The sequence below is a fragment of the Bombus terrestris genome, chromosome 3 (genome assembly GCF_910591885.1).
Source record: "Bombus terrestris chromosome 3, iyBomTerr1.2, whole genome shotgun sequence".
Classification (NCBI taxonomy): domain Eukaryota; kingdom Metazoa; phylum Arthropoda; class Insecta; order Hymenoptera; family Apidae; genus Bombus; species Bombus terrestris.
Genome location: NC_063271.1, coordinates 4,494,607 through 4,515,835, shown reverse-complemented (window position 1 = coordinate 4,515,835; position 21,229 = coordinate 4,494,607). Strand labels below are relative to the sequence as shown.

Below are 21,229 nucleotides of genomic sequence, written 5' to 3'. Positions count from 1 at the left end.
ACGTACCGTACGGTGGCATCACTATCGCACATAAGCGTAAGGCCAGGAAAATTGCATTGTATTTCGCAATCGCTTCAAGAACAATATTTTTCCACAATATTCAAATTCATAGTTGAATTATATTATTATAGTCTAATAGCTCTAATTCCAGAAATAAAATAACATTTATTTTCTATACCAGTACATTCGTGATATCGATAACAATTCTTGTATAATTGATTGCATCAATTTATATAAATTACATTGCGCAGCCGCTTTTTCTTTTGAATCTGTTTCGAACAAACGCGCGAGATTAAGAGAAAACATTAATTTTATCTAAAAGCAATGCACGTGATACAACAGAATATAATCAAACATTATTATCTATAATTTTGCATGTTTATAATCATATCATTGAGAAGTAATACATTTTTATGGGTAATTTTATTGATGATCACTCCGTAATAAAAGATATGAGTAAATGATATGTTTATAACCTATAATAATTTATATCATAACGTAAAAACGAAGGTTACTTATTTCTAAGGGACAATGGAAGTCAGTGTAGGAGACGTAGTAATGCCTGGTGATATTATAAAAGATATTACTACAATTAACAAAAAAGAAACAATCATTTTAGGACCTGGACTTCGTCGCGAAGCTGATACAGTATTTGCATATAAAGCAGGTGTACTAAAGAAAACAGAACCAGCTGTATATTATGTAGATAGTTATCAAAAGCGGTAATCAAATTCTATTTTAAAGGAATATTTTAGCATTTTTTTTTAGAAGATCTTCATATATTTTCTTTTTATAGTTATATACCAAATCGTGGAGAAAATGTAGTTGGTATAGTAACACAGAGAAGTAGTGATATTTTCAAGGTAGATATAGGTGCCAGTGAACAAGCATCTCTTTCATATCTGGCATTTGAAGGAGCTACAAAGAAAAATCGACCTGACATTCAGGTCGGAGACCTTGTGTTTGCGAAGCTTTTAGTTGCCAGTAAAGATATGGAACCAGAACTTGTATGTGTGGATTCTCATGGTAAAGAAAAGAAATTGGGTGCTTTAAGCTCTGAAGGCATGCTCTTCACTTGTTCTTTGAGTCTTGTCAGAAAAATATTAAATCGCAATTCCCTATTGTTCAATACACTTGCACGTAGTCAAGCATATGAAGTTGCAGTTGGTATGAATGGTAGAGTTTGGGTCAAAGCAAGGACTATTCAAGAAACAATAGCAGTAGCAACTGCTATTTTGGCAGCAGAATATGCTCCACCTAATGGTATTAAAAAATTATGCTTAGACATTGAAAAGACTTTACTTTTAACTCAGTGTGGTAATGTAGATTAATTGTAATAAAGGAAGAAACAAATGTTATGAATGATTTTATTTATTGTATTCAATATTTTTAATGAGTTTTATAAATAAATTTGTATGATTTCTTATGTGAAATATGATGATTATGATGACAACCATTATGACAACCATTTTGATAAAAATGTAGAATTAGAGCTATATGTAGTACATACATTATTAAGTATGCTGGTCATGTATACTGCTATATTAATACAATGAAAATGTATAAAATATTAAGATTAATGAATACTGTTAAAAGAAATGTACATAAATTTTCATGTTATTTGCATCATTCTGATTGCAATTTAATAATATACATTCATTCGATGAATAAATCATATCCTGTTAAAATAGCAAGATGAGAAAATCAGATTATTTTCATGAAATTAATGTTATAATGTACATTCTTATATTTCTGTAAAAATTTTTTAAAGCTATTATAAAAATGAATATAATATAGCAGCTAGTATAGTTCATATCTGATGATTGCAATCAGTATCTAAGTGAAAAGTGACTAAACTAATTGCTATGTCTTCTTTGATATGTAACTAATATTTGTCTCCTGATTGTAGTATGAAAGCTAAATACTAATTAATGATAGTATCAGCCATTCAAGCACAACCTTGATTTTCTTTATTTTTTCCACAAAAATACTTAAACAATTTTTAACCCAAGCATGTTACATTTTCGTATTTTTCTCTTTTAATATAGGATTTGTACGTGATGGAATGTGCATTATTCGTAGTTTATAAAATAAACCATGAACATGTCGGTATTAGGAAAACATTTTTCTACACATTATAATCGCGTATAATGTCAATGGAATGTATTTGTACAACATATTAGAACTAAAATAACGCTGATTCAACGTGAACAATTTTATATGAATATGCAGTACTATTAGATTTTTTTATCTGACACAATATATTTAACATAAATAAAGTAAGTTAATATAATCAAGCGTGCATATTTAACAATTTATACAAAATATAGAAACAAAACAATAATGTGTATACTATATACAAATTTCGGTTCTAACATATGTTTTTGCGTTTTTCATTTTTTTTTTTTTTACAAAATAAATAATTATATAAAGAAATCACCAAAAGCTAATACATTATATCAGTTAATATATAACTAAATAACTTATCGCAGAATTAATATCGAGACTAATACTTATCCGCTATAACATTATTTATGGAGATATCATTATAAATCTCTTTTACCATCACTTAATGTAAGGATGTTAAACTAATATTATTAATCTAATAGATAATGACACGACAGATATGTAGTTTTTACAAAAAGTAAAAGATTTAGAAATGGTTGTATGATATTTACAAATATTTGTAAATACGTGTTATATGTAAAATATCATATAGCAAAATCAGCTTTTTATGAAAAAAGCAGAATCAATTTGAAGCTTTTTGTAAAAACCACATTAAATTTCTCTTTCTTCTGGTATGTCATAGGCAAGCAATATGTATGTTAGGGACGATTTATGGTGCCACCAGCAACCATTATATTATTCTATGGTATTGTGCTTTACTTAATATATATTTCACATGAGTGTGTTATGTGAAGTAAATATATTAATGCAGTACATTTAACTACAAAGGTATAATGACAAATGCTATGCACGTGCTGTGCTTAATAGCTTTGAATTTCAAAGATGTATATGCAAAAGAGAATTAAATGAAGGAAATCACTAGATAAAACAGAAAGCAGTCTTAATCAAAAATAGATTAAGATTTTTTTAATGATTTTCTGTAATTTATAGTATGAACATAAAATATCTGCCATTATCATTGTAGTCATAGATTTAAGTTTATAACGCTGTGATCTACCTCATAAAAATATATCTATTTTACACCATTATAGTATTTGACAATTTTTTGGTATAGAATAATAAAGACATATCTTGTAATTAAAGTTAGCAATTAATTTTTGTGTTCATTAGTGTTGTAACTAACTTGAAATATTTATTTTAAAAAGAGCATGTATTTATCTTATTGGAAAAAGAAAGAATCATGATTATCTTACTATTTACTTTCAATTCTAATGATATTATTTTACTGATTGTATTTCTAATGTAATTAAAGTTATTTTATGATCATCCTACATTGCATAGGTAGATATGCAGATCTTCTAATGGTATGCAATGGCAGAATTCTAAACCCAGAGGACTAAATTTTATTGTTAGTTTCTATAGCAGCTGGTAGTTATAAGAATAATTTTTCATTTTATATATCAAGTAACATTTATACTCCTTTTTTTATCAGGCTTCACCACATTATTAATGCCGCTAAATGCAAAACCTATGCCTTCACCAGACAGCTTTGATAGAGACAGTTAAATATTTAAATTACAGTACACCTATTGTTATATATTTCAGCAGAAACAAGTGATTATAATTCTATTTGAATGTGCATGATATATAAAGAGTCGTGTTCTAAAGTAATATATATGACATATTATTGCTGGATTATTTAAAGCAGGAAAAGTTATCTTTATAGAAAAAGGGTGCAATTGTTACAATGTATTATTCATCGTTTTTGAGAGTATTGCATTGATTTGTAAAAATTAAGGATGTTTTATACAATCCTTGAGAAAGTGAAAAAACACGACTCTTCTAAATGGAGAGAGGAACATGATATTCTACATGAAATACTCTTAATGAGCATATCTACTAGATCACTCTTGAAGCTCGATATCATAGCACAAAATTATCTATATGAATATGTAGATAAATATTCATCATTGCATTTCAGCATTATTATTATTTATATAAAAAATTGTCTTTGCTTATAGCTAAAATATCATGATGCCTTGGCTATATAAATATATATATTTATATTGTTATCATTATTGTTATTATCATATTATTTTTTCATTAGCGCGTATATATACCATTCACAACACAGAGTGCATAGTACGAAGCCGAATTGAATCTGTTCACCCCTATAAGATTATACTGCAGGGAAGAACAGATCATAAAGCTTCAATGTAACAACGCACAACCAATATTTATACAACCTGCGTGCACCAAATTGCTTTTTGTCAGATTTTTATATTGACAAAAGCAATATTTAACTTATGTAATTGTTTTAAGTAGAATCATTAAGGTATTATGTTTCTTATATTATGAGCTTTACTATTAACACATGAAAGACTAATACACACAAGAATCAATTTCCACAACCATTTCCATATTCATCACTTATGGTGTTTTAACTGAAATTAATCAATAAAAAGCAATAAAAGTAAACAAATTTATCTTGATTCTTTTCCTGAGAAAAGTTTCATCTAAAAAATTCAAAGTTAACAATAAGTTAAAAATAAACCTTGTTATTTGTTATTATTTTTGTTATTATTTTTTACCAAGAAAAGACTCAACACCTACTACCACAATCTTAATAACATATTTCACATAATGATAAATTCTGATATGGTACTACATGTAAATTGTGGAAAATAACTATGTATGTATCTGTTTGTACAGGAAGAACTTTTATCAAAATCATCAACCTTCATTGATTGACTAAGTTAAATTTTGTATGCAATTCGAGACGATACTTCTCATAAAAAATGAATATTTGTGGAAAAGATCTGTTTTAACGATCGATTACAAACTTGATTCTATCAAAGGTGATATCCAAAATATCTTAACCTATTCTACTTTTGCCCTATATTTACCACTAATCTGAACCGAATGATGATCATGAATAATTCTTATTTGTTGAATGTTATGAAGATTTATTGAATGTTCTTTTTTTTTCATTTTCCTAAAAAGTTTATGTACCGAAACTTATTTTTCATGGATTTGTGCTATTTTGTATTTGTTAAGATTTGGTTTTGATGAAATTTGATTTCATAGCTTTTTATAATTCAATAGCAGTGGATATTGCATTTGTTATTAAGGTAGTGCAAAAGCATGTTGAAGCATTAGACATATTTGAATAGTTACATGCAAAGTTAAAAATATGAAGAATATAATATTACTAGAAATAACATTAACATAATAGAATTATTTTTATAATTAGAGTACTATGATTTTTACACTGTACACTCTCTGATTCACAGGATTTTTCCAGAAAGAGCATATGGTGCATTGACTTCCGTTATATTAATTTTTTTGGAAGAAAGCATTATCAAAATATTCTCTAAAAAACAAATGCATTCGTATAACAATAAATAAAAAAACAATAACTTTTATAAAGACACAAAAAAGGAACTTTTTTACCAACGACTTCTGCACACCTTAAAACGGCAGTAAGCAAGCCATTAATCATACCTCGTGTTTGACAAAATTTTTTTAATCGGATGATGTGTATTATTGGCAAAAGTCTTACTCCCTGCATGATATTGTCCATTAAAATCTCATTTGTGTTCGGTGATAATGGTTAAAAATAATTGCGTAAAAAACATGAATTCATGCAGAACGTAAGACAAAAATTTGCCGCTTAATATTAATGTCGTATGATTTCAGTTTCTTCAAAAATTTGCCTTTTGTTCTTAGAATTACAGTCTTACTAAGAATATTCCTTTTTTCGCTTACAGGAGTTCTTGACTTTAAGCTCGATAACTGAGCAACGATATCGAATTTTAATGTTAGAACATCCTGGTAAACACTCTCAAAAATGTGCTACTCCATTTCACAAAACCTAGCAGAGTCTTACATATGCTTTGAACACTTTACATTGTATTGTAAGTGAAAAATTTATTTCCTTAGAATACTCGGAATGTATGATGCATCTCTCAATTTTCTGACTATAAACATAAATTTCCACTTTCGCAATAATTATCATCTTCATCACTTATCTGATTCTACGCATTGTGATACTTGGCGGATTCGAGGCCTCTTGTAATTCCAGTTACTTACGTTTAAGGTGACACATAAATTGTGCTCAAGCCACTTGTTAATAAAAATTAGCCACAGAAATCTAAATATTTAGTCGCTAAAGTCGCATAGGTTGCACAACGCTATTATTATTTAAGCGTGTAGTGGTTTGGTTATTGAAATTTTCATCTTGAGGAATGTGTTCTGTTCTTTCGTCGAAAAATCCTGGATTCAGAATGATATTGGGTACAAGTTCAATCACTTCCTGCTCCTCCAGCTGCGCTGCAATTCGGGAACGGAGATTAATTTTCATTGGTCTGGGCCATGAGTTATATTAGCTTCTACCCTCTCCCTTTACCAGTGTTTGCTGGGCCATGGATATTCAAGAACAACTTATGTTATATTAACAATCGAATAATCCTATGTTCAATTTAAAATCTATATATATATACAATAATGAATCAATGGAAACATATCGAGAAATCTTTCATATATATAAATATATTGCTTACCCAGCAAATATATTTGTGCTATCTTTGACCTAAGTTTTATACAGTCAAAGATTTACTAATAGCACACAATGTTATCTAGGCCATAATGCTCTATATTACTATTATTATAACATTTTCTATTCATGACACTAATCATTCTGCATAACAAATTTTATACAAACCACCAAAGCTTCTTAATTTAAAATATAACAGTTAGTAAAAGAGTAAGATAAAAATTCTTTATATAGACAGAGCAAGTTTGGTGGTTGATAAAGTCCATTCATAAGTTATAGGTTTCATTCCTATGAGGAGTAAGAAAGGTGCTACTGACAGGCAAACTGTATAGAAAGATATAAATATGTTACAGATTATTTTAGTGCCTTATGTTGTAAAGTGTTTTGTGCAAAAGTTATAAAAGTGTCATTGTTAAATCGGTATTGGTAAGAAAATTTATTAAACGCTAGTAAATTTTAAAAGTTGAACGCTAGAAAATTTATTAAATGCTAATTTGCAGAGCGCTTGCAGTAGGGAAATATTAGTGAAAGATAATTGGCACTGTATTAGAATAGCACTAAATTGATTGAAAGGAGAATAGCTGATGTAAAGAAAGCTAGAGATCAGGGCCATAGATAAGTTAAGTGGTTAGTGATGCTATCGTTTCTGCTGCAGATTTCGTCCTCTAGATAATCATGTTATATTTTTCAAACTTAGATAATCTAGCATATTCTACTTTAATTTATTTGCATAGAAGGAAATAAGTTTCATCAGCAGAAATAAATAGCATGAAAGAGAAAGAGTAGAAGCAAAAGCTTTTAGATAAAGTTACCAGGAAATGCTTACAGGGTACTTTGCACTCACGATAGAGGAGGTAACAAGTACCTATACCAAGAATCATAAGTGTACCCATAACTATCCCTACTGCTGCCACCCAGACACGAGTGTCAAAATTTTCTACACCTGCTAAGAGATGTCTTGCAAGTTCTGAAATAATTGTCAATTATAATTAGTAAGCAATAGTATTTATTTTATATAAATACTAATTTGTTCACATGCAAGATCATGTAAAGTTATCACATTTAAATTATGTACCTAATTCTTCATTACTGTGTTGAGTATGACCTTCAACCTCAACAATTTCTCCTCTTCCCAGCTGATTTGTTGCCCAGACTCGAAATGAATAAGTAGTGTTTGGCACCAAGTGATACACATCAATTTGCCTCTATAAAATTATCAATTTTAATAACAACAGTCAGTGGTATAAAGCTGATTTCATTAAAAGAAAAATTGTTTACAGAATTTGGAGGAATGTGCGTTGGAACAATAGGCTTCCAGTCTTCTGGTTCTTCACCCACATTCGGTTTAAGACGATATTCGGCAGTGAAATCTATGATAGGATAACCACCTGTGCCAGCTACTTCCCAAAGAATATTTGCCAATATTGTTGATGGTTTAACCCATACATTGTGTAAAGCTGGTGGAGGAGCTAAAATGGAGTAAAAAATACAATATAAACCTGCAATTACTTTAGAATTACATTTAAATTTAAGTAACTTACTTCTAACTTGTACGTTGATTCTAGTTTTGACAGCATCATGATCGTCATCTAGAGTGCATGAATAGTTTCCAGCATCATCTGCACTAACATTAATAAGTTGCAAAGCTCCATTAGGCTCAACCTTTAGTCTTTCAATTTGTCCATCTTCCCGTCCCTCCCTTATCCACATCACTCCAACAGATTCTCCTGACTGTGGCAGTGCATCTTCTTCTGCACATGCTAATGTCAAGTTCTGACCTATATCTACAGCCACAGATCTTATTGGCACTAAAGTTGCTGCTTTGTGCCATGCTAAAAACATTCCAAAATATAGTTATTAAATTATGAAGTTAATGGTATTTGTATAACAATTTTATGTAGAATTATTTTTTGAATGGCATTCTAATACTTTTTATAGGGTAAACATTTATAGATAAAAAGATATAAATTACGAATTACGATTATGAATTAATTTAAATTACTATTTAAAATATTATTTACAATAAAAAATATAAATAAAATTCACTGAGACATTAAAAAAATACGTTTTTATTAATACAATTTACAAAATGAACACATATAAAAATTAATTGATGTACCTAATATTAGAATCCACAATTCTTCCTTTTCTAATAGAAAAAATATTTATAATAATCTAAGCATCTGAACATCGGGTTTGAATTATAACTTATTATATTCACTGAATGTACTTGATACTTTGTATAACTGTATTTAAATAAAATATAATTTTCACGAAAACTTATATGTATTTTTTAAGCTTTAATATTGCTAATAAGAACTACAAAAGCAATTCGGTAGAAAAATACAAATTGATGCGTCGTTGTGCTATCGATTTTGATTAAACATTTAAAGGATGTAAGAACAAAAAAAAGTCACATAATCCGCTCGGGAAGTCGAGATATATGGCAAAATTTGCATAACTCGACCCTGAATCGTAACGATCGTGTACTTAGCCCGATTTATACGCTGCACGTATATAAGCGCACGAACACCGAACGTATGTATAGTATCACATTGATCCGCAGGTGCACTTACGCCTGAACGAATATTATGTACTTACCTGCCAGAAAGAGTATCAGCGTGATAATTCTATGACCAACCATTCTCCCATATTAGACGATCTTCCATGGATGCATACGGAAACGTGTTAAGGATTTTTTCTTAGTCACATCTCTTGATCGATTTTTTATACTTTTTAAACAACATTCAGTACGCGGGAGCTGTCAAACTCATCACGCATCGCGGAACACCGCCCGTCCGGCGCTCTTTGGATTTTATTGAGTTGCAGTTGGCGCACTCTCGCGGTGGCGCTGCGAACCTTATCAGAACACAGGGCTGCAACTGCATCAAAACTGAAGGTAGCCAGTTGCCGTCTTGTTTAAATATGTGAAAAGATCTCGCGACGTAAAGTTAGTTGTATCGATTAGAATGATACGAATCGAAAGGATCAAATGGTTTTTCATTAATACTCATTTTATGTGTCGTTGTTATTTTAGATCGTGACATCGTTTCAAACAATTGAAAAGGTCTAGAAATGACTAGTTACCTTATTAAATTGAATCGCTGTTACGCGGGAAGAAGTGCATCGATACTCGTATCAGAACTGGTTGAATCTGCTTTACTGATTGAGGAAGAGCTGCTCCATATTTTCCTCTATCTTTGTCGCGATTAACCAGACAAAAACGATAGACACCTCGCAATGGGATAATCGCGGTAGTTGCCTATGATTGCTCTCATTTGTATGTGTGCATATATGAACACTATTGTATAAGTGAACCAAGGAAACAAGAGGACTGGTTGAAATCTCTCGGTGAATTGGTATGTATGTACAGTGCATGCTACACGCGATACACCGTAACCATGATCGATTAGTTTTTCAAAGAATTTAACTGTCAGATCTATTGCCAACTACGTATTTTCGCTTATACAAAAACGCTGTTGGCGATGCAACGATTATCTGCACGATGTATCAAACACTATGATTTCACATAACAATGAGAAGTAGATTGCACTTTATCAGTAATAAAATCGTGTTGTTACGACAGTTTTGTAAGGAAATGCAAATGTGTTAGACGTGAACCAACTGTTTGTTAATTGCATTGTTTATAATATACACTATCTTGTTTTATTGTAAAGAATAGTTTCTCAATTTTAACAAATACTGATTCTTATTTAGTTATTTATTGCATATTTCGGAGAGAATGTAATTGAAATGGGACTATACAAAGTCACTTTCATAAGTGTGCTCTGAAACCTATTCGAACAGTGATCTTTCTTAAATTTAGCGCTATTCATCAGTAACAGGTTAATAGAATGCTTCGATCGATATATCCCTATATAATTAGTGTAAATTAAATAAAATTAATTATAACTTTTATAACGGGAATACATTTGCAAGATATTATTATCATAGTAAACATATTGTAAGATTTGTAAACATATTTTAAAAACTTTCTTAATTCTATGCAATTTAATGAAACACATAATTTAATCTCTATTTAAGGGTGCAATAGGATTTTATTTCTATCTGCCATATGCTATATCGTATATTTATATAAATTTTTGAATTTCTAAAGGGCTAGAAAGCATCGCTACGTCATTGAAATTGTATCAGACATTTTCCATCCTCGTTTATGTGACGTAACTAGTGACGTCAACAAATTGGGAGATCGATCGAATTCAAACTTACTCTTTCAGAAACATTTAAAACATATGAATTTTCTAGCAGTTTAATTAATGATGTAGAGTGCAGAATGGTTTTTATACCTATACGTGCAATAATATTTCAACAGTTAAAAATTTTTAATTAAAAATTTCAAATTTTTTTTTGTAAGAATTTCGTGTATTTCATTCTTTTTGGCCATTCGAGTAGCTACGTTTCATTTCTCATTCAAGAATTAATTGCGAATGTTACACATTACGTGTTTATATGAACATCGCGTCAGTGTAATACATCATTCCTAATTATCGTGGATTGTAATTAGCGACGTGGACACGTGGTTTGCGGCGGTGGCATTCATTTACACCGGAAGGCGAAATTAATTACGTTAGTCAACATACGAATTCCAAGAGGTTTTAAGATCATTGGTATTTTTGTGGATTGTTGTCATTCTACTCATTTCTCTGACAATCTTTTATTAATCACTAATATAATAATCAACAACTTCTATAACATTTACAAATCTATTCCAATATATCTTCACTCCTATTCTACCGTCTTACTTCTTTATAATCCCACGTGCAATCTTTATTTCACATAAGTACCCTCGTAAAACGCTAATGCATGTTTAATATGCGTTAATTCGATTCGTTCTCACAGGTAACCGTTCTCATTAATTTCATATGAAGTGCATCACGCAAAGATAGTCGGTAAATGCACCTCAATGTCAGCATAATACACTTGACTGATAATGAACCGTGAAGGGAAGTTAATGGAAAACAGTCTCACGCTATGGCACATAACAAGGATAATGTAATCCTCTTACGGAATTTCTGCCTAGAAGCTGATGTGTCTGCAGAGTACGATGAACTCTTATGGTTTTTATACTCATATCGAAGAAAAAAATTTATGCCTGGAAATAATTCCTCGATATTACTGGCTCGTCTCGATGCAGAAGGGAATAGGGTGGTTAATCACATTCCAACGAAGACTCGAGCAATTGTCTGTGGACCGTGGTTGACTATATCGTTACGCCTGCCCTCTCGTCTCTCGTTATATTGAAATTGAATTGTTTCAGTTTCCAAGCAACCTTTTAGAATTACCCTTTAGAGGAGATTCTGTTTCCTCCCCCTGCGCATTAATCGCAAATGGAAGCGAATTGGCAGGGTTCACCTCGTGGTTGACATTTGTTAGATGCAGCCTAGCGTTTCTGCGCTGTACAGGTGCAATTTACACGACAAACTAAGTTGCTGCATTAATTAAACTCTTCAAGATTTGGCCTTTTGTATACATCGATTAGATTTTAGAGATTAAACTGTTACTTTGATGTGTTGTCGTGGAAATAATCGAGCGGTCATGAGTATATTGCTGGTACGTACCTTCTTTTATATAGATATTTGCATTTGCTGTTTTATCTGTATTCGTTATGAGGCGTTTAAGTAGATTTTATCGCCCGAGAAGTATTTCATAAAGTCTACCTTAATATTCATCTTCGCATTCTCTTGATATTAAAAAATTTTATGGACGTCTACGGTGGTACTATCGTATCGTGATAAAATACCGAGTTATAAATGGCAAGAATTCTTTAGTTGAATGGTTCATAGGACTGCATTGTTCAAGTAAATGAATTTGTTCGCCTAATTTAACAACAATTTGATACAGAGAAGGGAGTATGCTTAATTGTGCCTTTCGATAGACTAGATACTGCGTAGTCGGACGATATAAAGTTTCAAGTTAATTACTTTTTATTAAACTAAATCTAATTTCCTGAACATTTTTTCTTGACTAGTCAGACAACTATAATCGTGAAGCACGGTGCAGCATACGACACGTCCATTACTTTCTAAGAAAAAATAAGGTCAAAGGAGGTTCCATTATTATTCTCAAGCGCGAAAGTCACGCTCTAGTCTCACAATTGCGGTCGTATCAGCAACTGGATCAAATCTCATTTACAATCTATGTAAACATCATGGTGCATCGTCTTGAATTAAAACTGGGCGTTGCATCGATGATACTCGAAATAATTCCATGATCATCCCCGGTCTTCAACGTCCAATTACGTACAAGTTGGAACGTTCATTAAAAAGGAGCAGAGAAAAGGGGAAAAAGGAGCAGCAAAAAAGAATTTTATCGACCTAGTTTCGCTTTCGTCTCGGTTTACTTTCATTATGCCCTTCACTGCAAATCGAAAGGATTTCCGCGTAACTTTCCAATTACGATTCGCCAGCTAAATGAAAAAATGTTCGGCCGTTCGTGTTTCCTAATGCGCAATACGCTTTAATTATCTCCTTTCTCTCTCTTTTTTGTAAGCATTTTAACTACCTTCTTCGCCTCGCCATGTACACACACGTTTACACGACCGGATGTCGGGCTGACGAAAAGCGGGCTGTACCTAGGCCAGGAGGGTGGAAATACTTCGACCCGTCCTCTTGAAAATGTCAAAGGTTGCCGCGCAAGGCGCATCGACGTATCCCTGTTTTCCAGGAGCTAGCAGTCGAACGCGATTCTATTGTTCCTGCTCTATCGTCGAGCAGTAATTATCATCATCTCCATTTTGCGCCATTTCATGATTGCATTCCTTTGGACACGCTAGACGAAATATATATGTATATCTACAGATCTATGTCTCGAAGATCGAAGACGTAAACGTATGATTTGTTTCAAAAGAAATAGATTCAACATACAACCATTATATTATTAGTGGTACAAAAGTAGTACGACAGCAATAGTACAAAAACTTCAAATGTATTAATGGGAATGGAAATTATTATAGATAAGAATTATTTTTTTTTGGATAGATAAGAATTTTTAGATGAAATGTAACGTAATTAGTGAAATTTTCTGATTGATTTTGTTCACATGATCTTAATTAAGATTTTGGGTTAATCGATGTTTGGAATAGAAGAAGAGTCATTTTAGTTCGCTTTATCGACCGCACTTCCGATCTCAATTTTCTTCGTAATTTCACTCCTCGCATTTTCGTTTATTTTCACTGGTATTATTTCTGCCACGAAAACACTGTTCCAGTTTGTTTCTTATGTATATCTGGTACAGTTACCGAAATAATTTCATAAATATTTGGGGTTCATCTTCGAATCCTTATACAAAATCTTATTAAAACGACGACAATAACTAAAAATAATGTTCTTTCTTTTCAAAGTAGCTGATTCCAAAGGGAGAGCTGAACATCGCAGCGATATCATCGTGTAATATCGATTGCGACAAAGTCCTTGTCGGAAGATTAATTATTTCATTTTCATTTAACTTCGCGACGAGCAATTGAATTTTCCCCAGGCAAACCTTTTACTGAAAATTACCACCGACTCTGCATTTCCAATGTACAGATAATGAAAACGCAAAGTTACGTTGCTCCACTCGTTTTTCGTGTCATCAACGGATTAATTATAGTAATCCACGATTCTCATAATTATTTCTTCTCCCGTGGTTTTACGACGGTAGCGGAAATATCCTCCTACCTATCGCAATATTTCCTTCTTTAAACTATCGTACTTCCAGTTTACAACTCGGAGTCGTAAAAATTTTAGAGGCTTCGTTGGAAATTACTCGGTTAATGTCAAAGGTTCGAAGTTCCATCAAGAAGTTGGAACGTTTCTGCGGAGCTTTCCGTGAAAACGGATTTAGTGAAAGAAATAGATCTTCGTGTGTTCGATATTAAATTATTGTTATCTGTTCTTCTGTGTCACCGCTCCCTTGCATTCTGTTTCCAACTTTCGACACTCGCCACACCACGATAATATTTCAAATCCTTACTAAAATTCAGCGAAAATGTTTTTCGTTTCGTTTTCCTTTTGTTTGCGAGATTAAAACGCCGGAGATTAATGTCACAGCGTATCCGGTAATTGTTGTTTCATTTTAATGGAGAAAGTTCCGGAAATTTATTGCGTATGAAAATCTCGACCGTGTTTCTTACCGAGATTCACATAGAAAGAAAAACTAATTACAAAATAATGTTGCGGATATTGTAACGCTAGCATAAACCATGATATATAGACCACTACGTATTTATCGCTTTCTACTGACCCCAGACATTCTGGCGCTTCAATAAACTACATTTCGAGTGCTGATTCATTTATTCTACTGCGCATTTATCCATACGAGGTGTCTTACTTTTATTAATATAATTAAGTGCAGATATTCCTCGAACATACGTTCAATTGTCATAACAATAATTCGCGAAAGTATTTGGACATTTGCTATGGAAAATCTTTATGAATATATCGCCTGTATTATAGAAAGCTTTTGAACAATGAAATACGGTTATCATAACTATAGTGATAAAATCTGAAACCAATCTGGAAATGTACGTAAAAGTTGCTAGAGATTTATTGCGAGTGTTTAAAAAAAAACTAGTACATAGTATAAAATGATCGTTTTAAACATATAATTAATTAGTGATTGCAACGAATATTGAGACTTATATTTGCAATAGGCATGTTCTATCGTCTTCGTACATTTTCGAATTTGTTTCAAACTTTTGATCGTGACAGTCGCATTATGTGGCATGTCCTAGAAAATCCTTCAGAAAATGTTTCCATGTATTTTCAAATATTTTCGTAAGCCACTATATTTCAAAGCAATCAAAGGCAGACTATAAGAGTACAAGAAATATCATTATGAAACAGTATTATTGAAATGTCTATATTTGATAAGCAGAAACATTTGTGTAAAAACGAGTTATTTGCCCGATGATGTTACACAGTTTAAAACTGCACGTCTGTCGATGAAAAATATCGCGCTTTTAAATAAGATATCGTTTGCAATACGACTCGATATGTAAAATGTTTGCACATGTCGCACGTACCTGATTGGAACGTGCGTGTTGATCGGCGAAGTTGTGCCGCGAATTTCCACGAAACAGAGATTGAAACTTCACAGTGAGTACAGAGAGAAGAGCGGAAGGACTGCTATAAATACGGTCGATTTGCAAACGTCACAGGAGTTGTATACTCGTATGCCGGATGTGCGATGTTTGTCATGAAACGAAGATAAGCTCCGAGGATATGCCTGTTCTATTCCATTCCAGAAAAGGAAATGCTTGATCTAGATACTGTGAGAACTACCTCGCTTATTAACTTAAGAGACGTAATACAAAAAATCATGTCAATGATCTTCGTTCAGTACCTACCTTGTACTTCAAAATATCTTCTAATATCGAATAGAAATTCGTACAAGAAGAAAATTCGCGATCTAACGTTCCTACGAAGCTTCCCAACTAATTGAAGGAATTTGTCATAGAAATATCAGCTGTATCGAATTCTTTAAATACTGACGCACGTGAAAATACGCTCGAAGGAACAAAGGAGGATGAGTTCACGTGACAAAAGAATCCGTATATCCAATTGAGACTAAAAAGTTACGTTTTCGTATGGCAAGGCATACGCATTTTTTTTTTCCTGAAAAATGTGTCCAAATCGCGATCTTCTATCTAAAAAGCACGGATAGATCATAAAACAGCAATAAGGCATGGTATCGCGATGTTCTCACTTTTGCGTAGGTTAAAGATCCTGTCATTGGCGTTTGTCAACGGAACAACGCGTTCCACGTTAATCAAATCGGATATTGGAATGGTATTTTCAACGAGCGTAAATGTAACCGGTTTCTTGGACGAGAAAAAAAGAAATTGGAGCACAGGGTATCGTTGGCACAGCAGTAAAGGTTGGCTCAATGATATTTCAAGATACGAATCGTCGAACGGAAAATTGCTCGCGATAAATGGAGGTATAAAATTCTCTTTTTTTCACGAGATATAAGCGACTCGTTATTAGAGAGACATTACAATAGAACGATCGTGCTATCGACATGGCAACGATACATGAGATTTAATTTCTTTTTAAAGATTCTAATAAAAGGGTCTCTGGGCGTATTTCGTTTGAACTTTGTCATTATTGCTTTGTAACGTGTGAGATGCCTGCTGGCAAATGATCTTGTCTAAAGCTGCGATATTCTGTGCAACAACTACTATCCGTGTTCCATTCAAAGAACTAAATGTTCTGTACGACAAAAAGGATTTCGTATAATTTCTGTCATGAAAATGCAACACGTTCACCGTTTGAATAATTGTCTACACAAGAAATTATCTCTTTCTCGAGGAAGTTACTAAAACTGTCTGTTTAAAATTCATACATAGCAAGACTGCAAAAAGTTTTACGGTTCTGACTGTGTTGCAGGATCTCGTGTAATTCATTAGCATAAATAGCAAGGTTTCTATTTTAACGTAACAGAAGTCGACATTTTGTGTATTGCAACCGTTTTCGGAGACCGAAGATATTCACGGTTTTCGTATGAAAGAGAAGCTTTATAATTCCGACGTTCTCCAGTTAAAGTTCGTTTCAGAAAGAAACAGGTATATGAGCAGTCGTGAATATCGCTGTGAAATGAAGACACACATTGAGAGAAGAGGTTTCTTGCTCGACAGTGGATCGTCGATCTTTTCGCAGTTCCCTTTGGCGCCAATCTACCACTCTTGGAAGTTCTCCAAGGAATTTTGTCCTTCGGCGGAATACCATAGTTCATCCATGCAGAAGTTGTCGAATTCGATGTTAAAGTTCCATTCTTTCACGGAAAATCCATCTTACCAGAAGTCTGCGTGTAAAAATTTATGGAGATCGAGAGGTCTATCCGAAGCGATATTTTGTTCCATGAGCTTTCGTAACTATTCCTCCTCCAAAGATCCCCCTTGCGATAAAACATTGAAATCGGATGATTGCGATGGGACAACAATCAAAGATGTTTCTAAGGATTGTTATTCAAAGTTTGACGAAGATGCGGAAGAATGTCCAAAATCTTCGAGAAAATGTCAATTACCAGTTGAGGATGATTGCGAAGAGCATTCGCCGTTCCCTTGTCCGGACGTAAAAGATTACTGTCCTACAGGTAAAGTTTTAAACTCCTAGAAACAAAATTTTTTACTTACAATTAGAGGAAAGAGAGAAAAATGATTGAGAAATAGGAAATTGACTTTGAATTCGAAATATTTTTAGATTGTCATTGTTTTATAGGTCAAAAATATAATGATACAGAGAAGAATGCGTTGTATATTATCGTTTTTAATCAACGATTAAGTTAATTCCGAGTACTAACTATCATGTCATTCTTGAGACAACAACTTTTTTTTATCTACTCCACGATGTACATATTGTGCAACACCTGTATTACGATGTTATCTTAAAGTACATACGTATATAAAAATTATTAAAAGTTGACTCACTTTAGTTAGCAGCTGAATTTTCATCTTTGCTGTTTAGCGATGCGCGAAAAACTTTATCAGCTTCGTTGTATGTACGTTACTTAACGATATAACTTGTGGCTTTGCAAGTACAGTGGCCTATGAAGAGAAACTTTTGCAACTGGTGACTGCCATCGGTGCGATCGTGTTAATAGGTATATCGTGTTACGTTTACACCAAGGTGGAAGAATCGGATAAACAACCGAGGCCTGTGTTCATTGATGTTCCTTATATGAGGCGAATAACTAAGGTACCTGCTTTTTACATATGAATTTTATGCCTTCTTCACGATTGTCATATTCTTTTAAATAACGAATCGAGAAACTTTATCTTTAAGTTAAATATCATACAAATTCGATTTTAATATCTTTATTAATCGATAATGCACGCGTACTTTTGCGTAACATCTAAGCTTTATACTGATTCTTCGGTCTAACGAAGCTCTCTGCTTCGTACATCTCTGAAAGGTAATCCATTTGTGCGGTATTCTCCGTAATCGATTAATGAAGTCTTACGAATCGTTTGCCTTCACCACGGAAATTTGATACTTTTCCCTTCATTACCTTTTCTTCTTTCTTGCCTCGAGGATTTGATAATTTTACATCGTGACCGATTTCACAAGCTGAGACCTTTCAAGCCTTATCCCTGTAAGTGACTTATAAATATTTCCCTTCTATAGCCTTTTCCATGGGGCGACGGGGAACACACCTTGTTCCATAATCCCGGGAGAAATCCAATATCTCCGCATGGTTACGAGGTAGAAGATCGAAACGCTGTGACGCCAAGCCAAACCGCAGGGTTAAGGGAACGATAAACGAAGAAGGATGAAAATAAGATTGTCTCATTCTCGCGTTGAGAATATTTAAATATTCTGTAATGAATTATAAGGATTAAGAAAAGCCTTGAAAATTACATTACAATTTTTCAAATGAGTCATATATGTAATTACATTTTCTATATGTTTCCTTTTAAAAGTTACTCGGTATGGTATTCCTGACCGCACGCGGTATTCAAGGGCCGGATGCGCTTTATCCGGTGAACCAATGAAAATAATGCAGCGATTATTACTGGCTGACTACATTCGATCCTCGTATCTTTGTTTCCCAGTTTAATGTTATATACCGCTGGCGTTCTAAAAATTAAAGATATTATATTCCACGATAATTAAAACCTTCTGAAAATTGTATTTCAGTCAATTGCATCGAGGATCATAGACTATTCTCTATAAACTTCTCGGAGCAAACAAAAAAGGTCCGAAACTCAATTGGACCACTTCAGTGTGCTAAGAACATAACAACGCCACGTACTTGCCCGTTTTCTAACACCGCTTCTCGTCTCTTTAATGACGGTCTCAAGAAGAGTTGCAGATATTTGTACCGTATAAAACAGCCGCAAAGCCGCGTTTCTTTCCTAGCCACCGAGTGGAACACGTGGATATTCGGACGGAAGGTCAACGTTGGACGGACGAGTCTCTTTAAACACATTCTTCCCCTCCTTCCATTGCCCGGAGGAATCTTTTACTTACGTCACAGTATACATATGCATATCATTCTAACAGATTCGTTCAACATGTTTTGACGTCACTCGGTGTATATCCTGATCATCTGTGACTGGAACACGGATACTATGTACCGTGTTCCATTTATAATCTAACTTACAAAGAATAACGTTAAACCGGCAGAAACTTTAATGCTTCGTTTACTTACCTGGTGCCTGGTATTTTCTTCAAATAAGCCGCAAATTTTAAAGGAAATATCTTCAGAAGAATTTAAATATATCTTCCAAGGAAAGCTGTAAATCTGTCACATAAACTTTTAAATGAAAGAATAAAAGTGTCCTTTTTTCATTTGCGAATACGTGTGCCGACCAAGGAGAAGGTTAAAATAGGTCGGAGGGGTCGTTAAAGTTTCATGGAAAAAACCAGAGGCCAGACTATTAAGGACGCGTCAAGGTCAATTTTGATTTGATCTTTTAGCAGAATTTTACACAAAAGATCGTGCATATTTATAACGAAATTCTTCCTTGTATCTAGATTCTTCGGATGAACTTTCAAAAGGCAGTTAAATAATATCGTCTTTGTCCTAACTGGATCGCCTGATCCATTGAAACGTTTTAGACGTTGCGATGAACACCGATCTGAACAGATTTTTTCCCTCGGCATTTAAAACTTGCAGAAGAATTGAATCGTGCTTGCCTATTCATAAAACGTCTCTTACATGTATATCGCCCGCTGTACAAAAGAAATGGTTTTTACCGTCCATCGAGCGATCCGCCTCGCTTTTATGCCAGCCCACAGGGAAAGCGCGTCACTAACCTTGCATAATCTCTATTCTTTTGACAGGCGAATTTTATTCTTTCCCTTTCATCTTTCGTAAATAGGCCGAATTCGTCGGCATAACGCGCGTCCACCCGATAACATTCGTTTTATTCGGCTAGTTCTCGACTAATGTCAAAGGTCAGTTTCCTTCATCAGTCACGCTCAGAAACGGTCAACGGACGGCGCATCTCTAGTTAGTCTCCATAAATTTCAATGTAAATATGTATATAATATTTCAATTGCGTATTAAAACATATAACTTGATTGGCATATCGATGCAATCGCACGTTAATTATTGTAAATTTTTAGATAGCGTAGACTACTCTAATCAACATTCTACGTTGATATTTAACCTTGTTCTGTTCTTCTTTGTCTGCTACTTTTTATTCTTTTTATCAGTGTACTTTATTCACGGACAAACTAATCTACTTTGATTAACTACAATTATCTGTTACTCGTTTACTTTTTAATACCGACAGATGATTATTATCGGCAATCTCTAATCAGCATTTACTTGTTATTTTTAATCCGCTCCCTGCCAGCAATGTTCTCCGTTAACGAGCTCCCTTTCTTCGCTCTATAAAAAGCATAGTTCTCGGAAAAGGGCATTTGTAAGAGGTGTCGCACAAGAATAAACAAGCCCTGTCTGGTTCACCTTTTCGGTGAATAGAAAGCGGCTTTTGACTTCAGCTATTTACAGAGCGAAAGAAAAAAGAAAGATTCTTATCCCAACAAGTGGCACGTTCCCTCTCTGCGAGGATCGCCGTTGTACCACGTCGTTTCT

The 21,229-nt window shown here is 33.3% G+C and overlaps 3 protein-coding genes and 1 long non-coding RNA gene across 14 annotated transcripts; 2 read left to right on the top strand and 2 right to left on the bottom strand.

Annotated features, from left to right (window-relative positions):
* On the top strand, positions 1-1,358 carry LOC100643276 (exosome complex component RRP40). Of its 2 annotated transcripts, none has more exons than XM_003394168.4 (3): positions 1-417; positions 527-722; positions 797-1,358. In XM_003394168.4, the coding sequence occupies exons 1-3, from the start codon at positions 414-416 to the stop codon at positions 1,329-1,331; spliced, it is 735 nt and encodes a 244-aa protein (XP_003394216.1). In that variant the 5' UTR covers positions 1-413; the 3' UTR covers positions 1,332-1,358. The 2 variants fall into 2 exon arrangements, with proteins under 2 accessions (XP_003394216.1, XP_012176003.1); XM_012320613.3 differs by having other exon boundaries at positions 511-722.
* LOC100643153 (neuronal cell adhesion molecule) lies at positions 1,354-9,885 on the bottom strand. 4 transcript variants are annotated; one of them, XM_003394166.4, is made up of 7 exons: positions 9,770-9,885; positions 9,284-9,564; positions 8,224-8,514; positions 7,961-8,151; positions 7,758-7,887; positions 7,509-7,649; positions 1,354-6,459 (listed from the first exon to the last, which is right to left on the bottom strand). In XM_003394166.4, exons 2-7 carry the CDS (start codon positions 9,324-9,326, stop codon positions 6,296-6,298), a joined length of 960 nt encoding a protein of 319 aa, XP_003394214.1. In that variant the 5' UTR covers positions 9,327-9,564; positions 9,770-9,885; the 3' UTR covers positions 1,354-6,295. The 4 variants fall into 4 exon arrangements, with proteins under 4 accessions (XP_003394214.1, XP_012176027.1, XP_048260374.1 ...); XM_012320637.3 differs by lacking the exon at positions 9,770-9,885 and having other exon boundaries at positions 1,354-6,454; positions 9,284-9,617; XM_048404417.1 differs by lacking the exons at positions 9,284-9,564; positions 9,770-9,885 and adding an exon at positions 8,802-8,935.
* A 22-nt stretch (positions 9,886-9,907) lies between these two features.
* Positions 9,908-19,060, top strand: LOC100644753. 7 transcript variants are annotated; one of them, XM_012320884.3, is made up of 5 exons: positions 9,910-10,041; positions 16,398-16,621; positions 17,237-17,776; positions 18,224-18,378; positions 18,808-19,060. In XM_012320884.3, exons 2-5 carry the CDS (start codon positions 16,468-16,470, stop codon positions 18,940-18,942), a joined length of 984 nt encoding a protein of 327 aa, XP_012176274.2. In that variant the 5' UTR covers positions 9,910-10,041; positions 16,398-16,467; the 3' UTR covers positions 18,943-19,060. The 7 variants fall into 7 exon arrangements, with proteins under 7 accessions (XP_048260372.1, XP_012176274.2, XP_048260368.1 ...); XM_048404415.1 differs by lacking the exon at positions 16,398-16,621 and having other exon boundaries at positions 9,908-10,041; XM_048404411.1 differs by lacking the exon at positions 16,398-16,621 and having other exon boundaries at positions 9,916-10,041; positions 17,071-17,776.
* On the bottom strand, positions 17,655-19,970 carry LOC125384719. The gene is made up of 5 exons (XR_007223436.1): positions 19,436-19,970; positions 19,078-19,260; positions 18,523-18,999; positions 18,111-18,382; positions 17,655-17,792 (listed from the first exon to the last, which is right to left on the bottom strand). It is a non-coding gene; the product is annotated as an uncharacterized LOC125384719 (long non-coding RNA).
* Between the last annotated feature and the right edge of the window lie 1,259 nt (positions 19,971-21,229).